Source organism: Opisthocomus hoazin, chromosome 2 (assembly GCF_030867145.1).
Source record: "Opisthocomus hoazin isolate bOpiHoa1 chromosome 2, bOpiHoa1.hap1, whole genome shotgun sequence".
Taxonomy (NCBI): domain Eukaryota; kingdom Metazoa; phylum Chordata; class Aves; order Opisthocomiformes; family Opisthocomidae; genus Opisthocomus; species Opisthocomus hoazin.
In genome coordinates this window covers 65,126,698-65,138,536 of record NC_134415.1, presented here as the reverse complement: position 1 = coordinate 65,138,536, position 11,839 = coordinate 65,126,698, and the positions used below count along the sequence as shown (strand labels likewise).

At 41.9% G+C, this 11,839-nt stretch overlaps 1 protein-coding gene across 1 annotated transcript; it reads left to right on the top strand.

Annotated features, from left to right (window-relative positions):
- Nucleotides 1–545: 545 nt before the first annotated feature.
- Nucleotides 546–7,760, top strand: SMIM28 (small integral membrane protein 28). The gene is made up of 2 exons (XM_075446534.1): nt 546–745; nt 7,362–7,760. Exons 1-2 carry the CDS (start codon nt 635–637, stop codon nt 7,758–7,760), a joined length of 510 nt encoding a protein of 169 aa, XP_075302649.1. The 5' UTR covers nt 546–634.
- Nucleotides 7,761–11,839: the final 4,079 nt, after the last annotated feature.

Below are 11,839 nucleotides of genomic sequence, written 5' to 3'. Positions count from 1 at the left end.
TCCTGACACTGCTAAATAATTCAGCACAGCATTTAGCCTTGCGTCCTTGCCTCTCTACTCAGAAACCACCCTCACTATTTACTGTGTGTTCGAGCAACACAGAGGGAAAAAACCTGCTTGGGTCGTGGTTCCTCCTCGCGCTGTGTAACTGAGGGGGAACTTCAGCTCTCGACATAGGTTTTATTTATTTTATTTTGTTGGAAAAAGTGTTTATTAGACACTTAAATATAGAGCATTAAGTATCCACAGAGTCATGACCACGCAGGCTCAGACTCACATGCAAATTCCCCTTTTAATAATCCTAATGCAGGAAGCGCTCCAATCAGCGTGCTATCATCAGCTCCGGCTCCCTGATACCTGATGCCAGCTTTGCTGGTAATGTAGGCCACCGAAGCAAATCCAGGGAGATTGAGTTGGAAGAGCAGAGAGGCTCCGAGATCTATTTGCTTGGCTTCCTGACGAGGGAGGGGGCCGTCGAACTTCTTTTTTCCTCTCCCACTGCAACGGGCTATCATTTCAGAGGGATCATTAGCCGCGAGCAGCCCGGCTGGGTCCAGGCTGGGAGGCGGGGACGCAGTCGCAAGCAGCGAAGCAAGGTGGAGGCACAAAGACAGAAGACCAGGTTAATGAAAGCATGAGGTGGCTCCTAGGCAGCAGCTGGAGAAAATTTGGACACGCTGACAGGGGAAACTATGACTGGCTGAACAGTGCGCCGGGTGGGCCGCTTCTGGAAACAGAGTTTCAGGTCTGTACCCCCCTGCTCCCCTCTGCGGCTTGTCCTTTGACTTCGCGCGTGTGTGTTTGTCTGTGCAACGCCTCAGCGCATAGCCTAGAGTAAATACCAGGGTACTGAGACGTGTCAGAGCGGCCATGCTCCATTACATAGAGTCAGAGCATTTATTTATTGCTGTTAAGTTGTTTGAAACACGTTTGTGGGGAAAGAAAAACATTGGATGAAAAAACCTTGCTGGAGCGGCAGGTAAAGAAGTTTAATTATTTCTTGTAAGCGTAATGAGTTCTGCTATTCCTTGATTTCCTTCCTTTTAAATGCATGTTTACACTTTGGGTCTGGTCCCATGAAGCCTTTCTGCAGATGTTGAGTCAGTAGCAGTCAGCAATGAACTCTTGTTCCCTAAGCTGTGCGCTGATTACTTCTCCGAGAGAGGATCACATGCAGGCAAGTGGGGGAAGGGAAGGAGCCCTCAGAGATGAAAACACAGCCTGTATTTCTGCCTTTGTCTGGGAGACAGCGAAAGGGTTTCTCCAAGCAGAAATAATAATTTAAGGTGCACATATATCCCCAGTAAATGCCCGAGTCAAGTAGCACTAGCAAATGAACTGGCCACACTACTTAGCTGAGATACCAAGTGTATTGTTGTAAAATAAAAGGGGGTAGGAGTGGGGGGTGAAAACAGGAGAAAAAGTAGTTTTTAAATGCATCTAAAATCTTAATGAAGTCTACCTCATCAGTAACATTGCCAGAGTTAGAATGGCAATGGCCACCTCTTCACGCCTTGAGACTGGTTTTGTCTGACAGTGAGAAACAAACAGCAGCACCGGAGTCACACTCTAACAAGTATTTGAGAATTTGGTGTATAGCTAGGCTCACTTTGAAGTTATGTGTCATAATTAATGTATACAAAAACACATCGGAATGTTTTTCCATTTGCCAGCGTTATATGTTTTTGCTTTTTACAATCAATAATGAAGCAGCTTTAAGAAGTAGGATGGAGCTTTGAAAAGCACCTATGCTTAGTCCACAGCCTAATGGCTTCAAAGGAGACTTTGTTCCAAATCCACTTAAAACATTTCAGAAGTATTGGTTTCCTGATTGATCTTCAAAAGATATTAGTATAAATATGGGCTATATTAATAAAAGTTATTTTAATGAAGTTCTAAGTATCCTAGCAAATCATTAACAACATAATAAATCCAAGCACCAATCAAACAATCACTTCAATGGGAATTTAAGCAAGCCAAATAAACTTTCATTTTTCTATTCTTACACAAAACCTTCATTTAAACTCATGTTTGGCCTTATTAGGTCATTCCTTCCAAAGCCAGGTACGAGGCTCCTTTTGTCTAGACAGAGAGTTCAGTTCTAAACCCGTTCCATTACTCACCATGGAAATGCCACAATATTGGGTTGCACTCTGCATTTGATTCTTTTACCAACAGGCACGAGTAAAAGCTCATCTAAACTGATATGGGTCACATAATCTGTAAGCTGGCAACTGTACATGCTCAGCATGTTAAAAAAATGTAGGCAGACAGATTACTAATGAAAGGCTTTATTACTTCTAGTCTATGCTCAATGTTTTGGACAACTGACCCTGTGCTCCTGTCCCTACAAAGATATAAATGAAAGGAAGAGAATAATCATGAGCCTACAGTGGCCAAACCATCCTGCTAAAAATCAGTTCTGAGAAAACAGAGGACTTAAATAAAATCCCTTTCACCTGCATGTCTTTGTCTGCCTTTCTCTTTAAAAAGGGTTTTTTCCCTGTATTTATGAGTCTATAACTTCTTTCATGCTGGAAGTCAGAGCCTTATTTTTGTCAGTTACAAACCCGACAATAGCTGCTTGTGATGACACAGGCAGAGCACGCTGACCTCCAGTGAAGCAGCAGCATCAAAACCAAACCAGTCATGAAAACACTACCAAATAATTCCCTCAGTCTCTTCATATGCTTGGTCTGGAAACTTTTGGATGTTAAACAGTAGAGCATTTTACTTTATGTTCTACGGCTGGTTTATTTGCTTACACTTTCAATTGCTGAAGGCTCAGTTTTATTTCTAGATAATTTTATTTTTCAGTTCTGGCAGTTATTTTTGATACCTATACGCACAGGTTTCTTTTGTAGCTTTAGATCTTCAGTTTTAGAAGTTAGTTTTAGTTCAGTTTAGAACTTTAGTTTTGGTTTTGAACTTCAGAGCAAATATTTTTTTTCTAAGTGACCTTTGTTTCATTTTATTAAAACTATTTCTATTCTTAGTATAATCTTTTTTTTTTTTTAATGGCTGTAAGATTTTCCAACTCTCTCTTTGCAACATTCTTCAGTAGCCCCTTAGCCACTCGTCCCAACAATGGGCGCAAAACCACAACAGAAGAACAGAGATTAATACTGTTCAGTTGTCCCCCAATACATTTGGTATATGTCTGGATATACCTACAAGAAATTAATTGTTTTTTTGAACTACATCTCAATGTAAAATCAGGCCACGTGAAATGTTTGGCAGGAGGCAGTACCAAAAATGGACATTTAACTCCCTGTTATTTATGCTTCAGGTTTTGGGCATCTGTGGGGCAGTATTAACTTATTAAAAACAATTTCAACTCAAACAATACACTAAGAAGCCTACAGATTATTTCACCCAAACAGGAAAGCTAAGGCTTAACTTTAGCTGTGTTTAAAAAAAAGCTATGGACACTTTGAAACACAGACTGAGGAAAACTGGTCCTTAATGTCACCTGTTACCGTACAGAACAACATACTACCCAATCCTTAATCCTACCTGCTTCACATGCTACTGTTTTGCAGATCATAGTAAGACACACGGCTCTTTCACAACTGGATGGGGCATGGTATTCACTTCATTACCGGCCATTCAATGTGCTACTCTCTCCACCTTTCTCAGCATACAACCCAGGGTCTTATTTACTGCATCTTCCTCAAAAAACAAATGTCTTATGTCACATCACTGAACAGACAGTCACCAGGCACTTGGGTAGTTATTTTGCATAGAATAGAATAGTTCAGTTGGAAGGGCCTTAGAACAATCCTCTAGTCTAACTGCCGGACCACTTCAGGGAGTACAGGAGGATATGAAGTGTTTCATAATTACCTATGTCATTTTTGTCCAGATCCCTTGGTGTAATGAAGTACTTGCAGGCTCAGGGCACCGCTCTTTCACCTTCAGACAGCAACGCAGATGCAGAATTTCTGCAGACCAGACCCAGGGATCTCAACCCGGGCACTCAAAGTGAGGTATAACTAACGAAAAACCCACAATAAATATCTCAGCTGAACTGTCTCTCCCCACCCCCCCACCTGAGCATCCAGTAACAGAGAGAGGAATACAGCTCCCCAGCAGAGCATTCACTGTCCCAAACTAGCAGACAGTCCTCTCTCTTCCCTCAGTCTCCCGACTCACTCATGACATACTCTACATACCCTGCAACACATTACCCTGAGGTACTGTGGTCTTCTTCCCCAAGCACTCTATCACAACCCTAGAACAGACACTTTGTACACAACAACATAATTAAAAGTGGTGTGCAGTGTGGATCAAATTAAGGATTCGCAGATTTCCAAAATGCTGGCATTTATTCAGTCTTGAGGGCTTGAATTTGCAGTTTTAGAAGCAATGTTTAGAAGCCCTCTTAGAGGGCTTTCAAAAAAAAAGGAAGTTTTCAGCCCAGCAACCACACTGACACCCAAATGAATTTAGGTTGTCCTTTTATACCTATATCTACTTCACAGACTGTCGCCATCTGAGCTAGCTCGTACTACAAATAGTTTCTCATCTTCTGTTTTCTTACTATGAGATGCAAATTGGACCCTCCAACAATCATACATTTTACATATTTCAGTTGACGGATATATCTTTGCAAGACCCAAGACTGCTGGGTTCCATTTGAGGCTTTGGAGCAAAGTATTCCCCCGAGACCCAAGACCGTTCGTTAATTCCTTCCATCAAGCTTAACCTTTTCTTCCCCTGCCTCACAGTTTGGCACTAGCCTTTTCCTTTTTCTTCTTCTGCAAAGAGAATGGGACTGGTGCGGTCAGAGAGGAGCCCCAGCATTTGCTCCTCAGACTTTCCTCCTTGGTCTTAGCCAGTCCTGCTGCCCTCATTCTCGGTTCCCTTTTGGCTTTCCTCCCCACAGCTCTGCATCTCGTGCATCCTCCTCACAAGCTGAGGCTCATCCATCCACACTGGTGCACAATTCTGATCCTCGCCCTTCTCCACTCTGCCCTCCCCTGATGAGTCCACAGCTCTTCAGCAACATCGGTTCCTATCCTGTGCTTCACACCTGCATCCAGCCCACCAGTCCCTCCTCCCTCTCCCCACCATCCTGTGGATTCTCAAAAATCCAGTCTTTGCACGGGCCATGTCAGGCAACCATCACACTAGTCCGTGCTTCCACCAGCACAGAAAGGATATGCCGTCCTCGGCCATTATTTAAAACACGGACTTCCTTTCAGTGAAATTCAGAAGGAGGTTGCACTGAGCTGAAAAGTAAGAGAGTTCGGCTTTTTATGAGTTCTGTGTAGGAAGCACTGGCAATCTCACCCTCTGTCCTCACAAACCACGATAGGGCACAACTCACAGCTGCAAAGAACAACACTTAACCTGACTGAAAGCCCGCTCCCTACGAATTAAACCCAAAACTTACACTTGGATCCCCGAAATTATCCATGATCTTCAGTGATTATGAATAACGCTGTCTGGCATAAGCTCAGCTCTTCTAAGTATTTATCATGAAAGTATCGGTAACATAACAGTGCCAGTGAGTCTCAGTCTAGACAGTGCACAAACATAATACTGAACACTTTTTCTCATTTTCCTGTGAAGTGTTTTATACACATCATAAGACACAATAATAAAGTGTTACCAACATTTTTAAGAAAATCTCCTCATTTTTTAAAGATGCTGCAGTAGAATAATAGCTGACCAGTTTCTTCCAACTCCGCTGTTTCCTGTAGTGCTTTTAACGGTCAGGTAAGATGAGAGCTTGTACTGCCTGAAACTCTTTAATAAATTATCAGTAAATATGACATAGTTCTTTAGTATGCATTTTTGTGGTAAAAGACAGCTGGGGGGGAAAAAAAGCTTAATAGCTAATCCACAATAGTTTCAATATATTTCGAAATTACTTTAATGGTTTTGGCTTCAGACACACATTACCTTAGGAAAAAAGCAGAGTTCTCCCCTACACTATTTGTTAGAAGCCAAAACCTATTTACTTTCTTTTTCTTAGGCATGACAACGTACTAAGAATTTCGTAATATGACAAAGAATTGGAGAGGTAACAAATGCCTGGTAGCTAATCAATTGACAATAGGTTACAGTGTAATTTTGTAGCTAAAAGAATGACCATGATTTTTGGAAGAACAGGCAGAGAAAGTTTTCACAGACTAAGAAGGTGGCACTGGAGTTACTCGCCCTTTTCACAAAGCCGTTACTGCAAACAGCCTGTTTTCATACCTGCTTCCACATGCTTGAAGGGAAGAACCACTCGAGTTCTCCTAGCTTGAAAAGCTGCCTTCGTTCAAAATACAAGAAATTTGATCCATCGATCTGTTTAATCTCACCACAAAAGTGTGAAAGAGCCATCTAATTACGGTCTTTGAGTACTTACAGAGGGAATGAGTTGATAACAAATGGCATTTTAGAGTTGGGGTTCTTCCCCCTCTCTAAACTAGATTTGGAATGAGATCCAGCTATTAGAAGCTAGAGATAGATAGGGTCAGACTGGAAATAAGATATGTTAAATTTAAAAAGTGAAGCTAATACAACAGAAGAGCCCAAATTTTATTATTTTTAAAAAAATCTTATAACTCCTGTTAACACTACAGCACAATTCAAAAGCTGCAGGACAGAGGCTTTTTGTGCTATATTTTGCAGAAGATTAAGCTGACCGAATAGTCACAGCTGCTATTACTCTTACACTAGAAGTTCTTTTCCACAATTATCAACAGTGAAAATGATTCTTGGATAGCTGGCAAAACAAGCTCAAGAAAGAGCCCCAGTCCAGGCTGTCCTGACACACCATGTTGTGTTTGGGGCTGGCCTGTGAGGTTAGAACAGCCCAAAGAACAAGTATTGTAGGCAGTGGGCCCTGATGAAATGGATAATTGTCATAGTATTTGTTCTTTAAATTAAACAGTAGAGTTTTCCATATAGAAAGAAACAACACTAGATGGATCACCAGCCCTACTCCTCTGCAATGCAGTGTTCTCCCAGGTTTGAAAAGCTTAACCAAACTCTCACAAAGAGGACTGGTCCCAGCATAATCCAAGAGTAATAAAATCTCATACCAAAATACATACAATTCCAGGTTGTTGTTTTTTTCCACCCATGGAGACAGGGTTTCTCAGAAACCCACCACTCTTCTCAACTTCTCCAGTTCTTTTGTCTCTAGTTGTTGAAGTATTTGGTTTTAATGGACCAGCAAATAGAATTTGACTATTCATGAACCGGCAAAACATGCTGCTCAGGTGCCACTGCTGCAGACAGAAAGTAACTTGGAAAAACAATGGCTAGGGGATAGCAGGGGAAGGTGGAGAATGCATATTTTCTCTCCAATTAAGAGGTCTCCAGGAATCCAATGCACTACCTATTTGCTTTACTTACAGAGCAGACAACAGACGAGTTCAACCAAAGATGACATAGAACCATTTCTGTGCATCATATTGCCTGCCACCATGATGCTCTTCCTGGCATTCCTGCTGCTCTTCCTGTACCGCCGTTGCCAGCGTCCCGCTCCGCAGGGGCAGATCTTCAGCATCGACCTCCCCGAGGCCCTGCCCGAGCACGACGTGTCCAATTTCCTTTCTGTGCTGCCCTGGAACAATGAACAGAGCTTCCACTACTCCACTCTGCTCCCTGATGCCACGTTCCTCACTCTGTGTTTGCCTCCGTCCTACGAGGAGGCCACCATGAAGACTTCCATGGATGAGGCTCACATTGAGCTCTCTCCAGACCCAGTGCCTCCTTACGAAGAGAGCATGCTGCAGCCCAGCAGCGCCAAATAAACTTCCTATGGAAGCACCTTAGCTGAAACACACGGCCCCTCAAGGCACAAATGTGGAACTGCCATGGCCTTTAAAAATAGCAAAAGGATTTCAAATGAGTGAGGCACCAAACCGTTGAATTAATGAAGGAAGAAACTTGGAGCAACAGGGAATGAGTCTTTTCACCTCACCCTAGGATTCTCCACCTTCCATTTGTGGCAAGCGTACACACAGCATAGCACCAAATCGGTCCCAGACTGAGAACATGGGTATTCCAGTTACCAAAGCATGTCATGCAAGGATTAAACCTAAGGACAGGTGGGAAGCTGTCCCTCTGCAGACCCTCAGCTACAAGGAAATATGAATTATCCTATACATTCACCAGTCACAAAAAGGTCTTTTAGCACGTACCTATTCCAGTTCGGCTTTTTCTTTTTTATGTGTTTATTTTTGACTGAGTTTCTGACAAGATGATTTGCTCAGCCTTTGTGTGTTAACATCACATCGTTCTGCATTGCTCTGGAATGATTGCAACAGCTCTCAGGAAAGCAAATAAATATACAACCTCTACAAAATTTCCAGCAACTGCCCCCAACAGTTCAAACCTGCACTGTAGATAAAGGCTGTCTTTCACCACAGTTGAACAACGAGGACAACCAGAGAAGACCTGATTGTTCTGGGTGAGGAAGACTCCAGCAGCACCACACAAGGGCATGCTCACACCTTTGCTGCAAGCTACTTGCCAAGGTCTGCAAGGTCCCGACTTTCCAGACTACTCGCTTCAGTTGTTTTCCAATTTACAAGTCTACAACAATAAACCCTGTGACCTATTTGGTGCAGCATGTACAAGAGTGGGGAAAAAGTAATAAATTTTAAAAATTAATAAAACAAAAAAAAAATCTGGTCTGTATTTCGAAATAGCATTATACTCCCTCCCCCTGCATCATTAAAGCAAAGCAAAACTCAGTCAAGTGCATTGGTGGCAGTGGTTCAGCTTCTCAGGAGGGCTTGCACACGCTTACTCTTAGATAATGACACTGTCTTTAATTCTTACAGGATAGTATTTTCACTATGTTGACAGATGCTGTTGTTCTGGAAGGTGGCTATTATGGATCCCGACAACTTCAAAAATTATGACAGCTTCTTCCTTGCAGGTGGGAGCTATTCCACAGCATTACATTTGTGTGTGGCTTGCCAACAAAAGAACTGCTACACATTATAGCGTGCAGTCCTGGTGTAACTCCTAAACCCAAAGGCTGTCCTAACTTGCACCTTGTGATTCCAGCAACTGTCATGAGGTGTCAATATCAGCCAGTCCTGCTTTGGTAACATACCACATTCTTTTTTAAAAACAGAAAAACATAACGAGGAATAAATCATCACTGTACAGTTGAAGAAAGACAGGCCACTTCTGAGCTGCAGGTAGTCAAATATCATGTTGTTATGTCAACACACCACCACCACCAACACACCACCACAGTAACCAGGTAGTCCAGGTGAAAACTGATGATCCCACTTATACAGTTCCCTTAAACCAAGAAAAAGTCTGCCTTTTGTAATTTGGAAATGGGATTATTTTCCTGAGCTACACTTTTTAAGGTTTTCTCCAATGTTCCCTTTTGGCCACAAAACTACGGACAGCAGCAGCCCATGTTTTGGACAAACCCAAATTCTATCAACCATTTTTCTTTTCAGGCCACGTCTGGGATGAGTTCCTGGCATTTGCTGATGCATTTGAAAGTACTGTATTTTACCGTCTCCTTGCTTTGTGTTTACCTCCTTAATATATGGTACATGCAGTTGTTGCCAGCTAGAAGGAAAGCTGGAAAAATACGAGAACACCAAACAACACGTGCTACCTAATCAAGCAGAGTACAAAGGTCTGAGGTTCAAATATAAATCACTTCTGTCTCTTGTGTCTGTATATTCCACTAACTTCAGCAAAATTGTACCGGTATACTTCAAAATTCAGCCATCGTTGGATCGAAATGAGTTACGCCGTTCTTCAGCACAATTTCTTGTTTACTCTTACCAGCGTAATGCCTCAAACCCAGCACCTGGGTTCATCATTCTAAACTTCTCTCCAGTTACTTTAGTTGCAATTAAGATAACTTCTTGAGTGACATTTCCTGTGACCAAGATTGACATTCTTCTAGAACTAGTCAAGAATTGCTACTCTCTCCAAGCATATGGAGAGTTATTGTCTCTGACATAGTATTTATCAGATGGCTCAAATCCTGCCTTAGACAAATAGTTTCTGTTTATTTGCATGACTAAAGATGATTAAAAACAGATACTTGCTCAAATCCAAATGAACAGGAACACCCTCATGACTTACACTCTTCTTTAACAGACTGCTTTTTATTCTATCTATAGTTGGTATCCCCTACCTCATTCCAACACAGCGTTGTCTAGTCTTGCATGTTAGTTGTCCCTCGGGGTTTTAACCTAACCAGAATCTCACTCTTAAATCTCCATCCCAAAGAGAAGGTCCAGTAAAACAAAAATGAGAATGCTGCTTCTGCAAACATGCTGAAATTAATCACCATTGCCTAGAAGCTACCTCTGATCATATCAGCCTGTGGTGACACACGCGTCAGTAACCACAGTGTTATTGGTATTAGTGCTACTGGTTGCGGACCAGTTATCAGTTGGGGCAAACACCTTTCACATCCAAGTGGAGAGCTCACAGTCCAAAAGGAACTCGTGCCTGGCAATACAGCAGCCATAAGTGTAGGGGGAAAACCTTCACTTTTCTCAGCTCCAGTAATCTGAAAGGTGAAGGTTTAGAGCATGTCATCTAAAAGAAGGATGTTGAAGTTGAGGCTGTAGACAAGACGACTGAGGAGAGACATTGTTTTCAAATACATAAGTGGTAACTGCAAACAAAGTAAAATAAACATCCTTCATGCCTGCAGCAATCTGAACTAGTACTAGTGAGCTTAAAGTGCAGCAAGATCAAGTCAGAAAACAATTTCTAAAAGTGAAGTGTAGTCTGACAGTACAGTGAAGCAGTGGCAGCATCATCTCTGGACACATTATGACGTTAGACAAACATCTGCCAGGAGTGATGAAGGATCCTACTTGGAGCAAGGCAGGAGTGATGAAGGATCCTACTTGGAGCAAGGAATGGATTAGATGGGTCATTTCCTGTTCCTATGCCCTAAAGCAATATTAAAGTAAGTTTTATTCATCATGTCCGAGGTTTGTATGATATTAGATGTCTGTTTCTTTCAGAATATGGTACTATGAAATTTCACATACATCCAGAGATCGCTGCAACCCTGGCATTGTACTTTACAACTAGAAGGTCCTTATAAACATTTTTCTTTTTGTTTAAATCTGATTAAGATTAGGACTTATTAAATATTAATGTCTACTAATAAACATCTAAAGTCTTACAAGTGGTGAATTCACCATGATGTGAAGGGTATTTGTATTTCAGTTTTCCATTAAGAAAATACTAACAACCATGATGAGATTTATTAGGTATATACAACCCCCTGTTCGTACTTAGGAAGAAACTATGGAACAATACAGCCCCCCTCATACTAAGGAGGCTTTCCAAAGCTTAGAGGGCAATCTCTGTGCTTGTTCTCTCTGCAAGAGCTGACAGAGCACCTTACTGACATGGGTCCATTACTCTGTAGACTAAGATGCATATACATCCTGCACACATGCAGGTTTCTTGCTCGAAAGACATTTACAGGAAAACAACACAGGGAGTTTATACAAAACCGTTCTACTAAATATCCACTGAAGTATGCGGAATGTATCTCCAATAATAATACAGGCATTTAATATTAATAGAATATCCTGTCTCTTATTTTACCTGAAGGAAGCAAAGATGACACAGCTCTTTGCAGCCACAGTAGGGGATCAGAAACGAACATCTGGGATAAAATTGATTCATGCTTGTACGCAGATTGAGCATCTGGCACCTAATCTTTGCTGGGCTGAAAACTAACTCATGACTCGCTGGTTTGTATTTGCCAATGACAAAACATGTTTTCAAAGCAGGACAGTCACTGCTTGGTCTTAGGACATAGCCTGCTTCCACTCCTGGTCTAGAACATGACCATTTTCACTGGTGCGCAAAG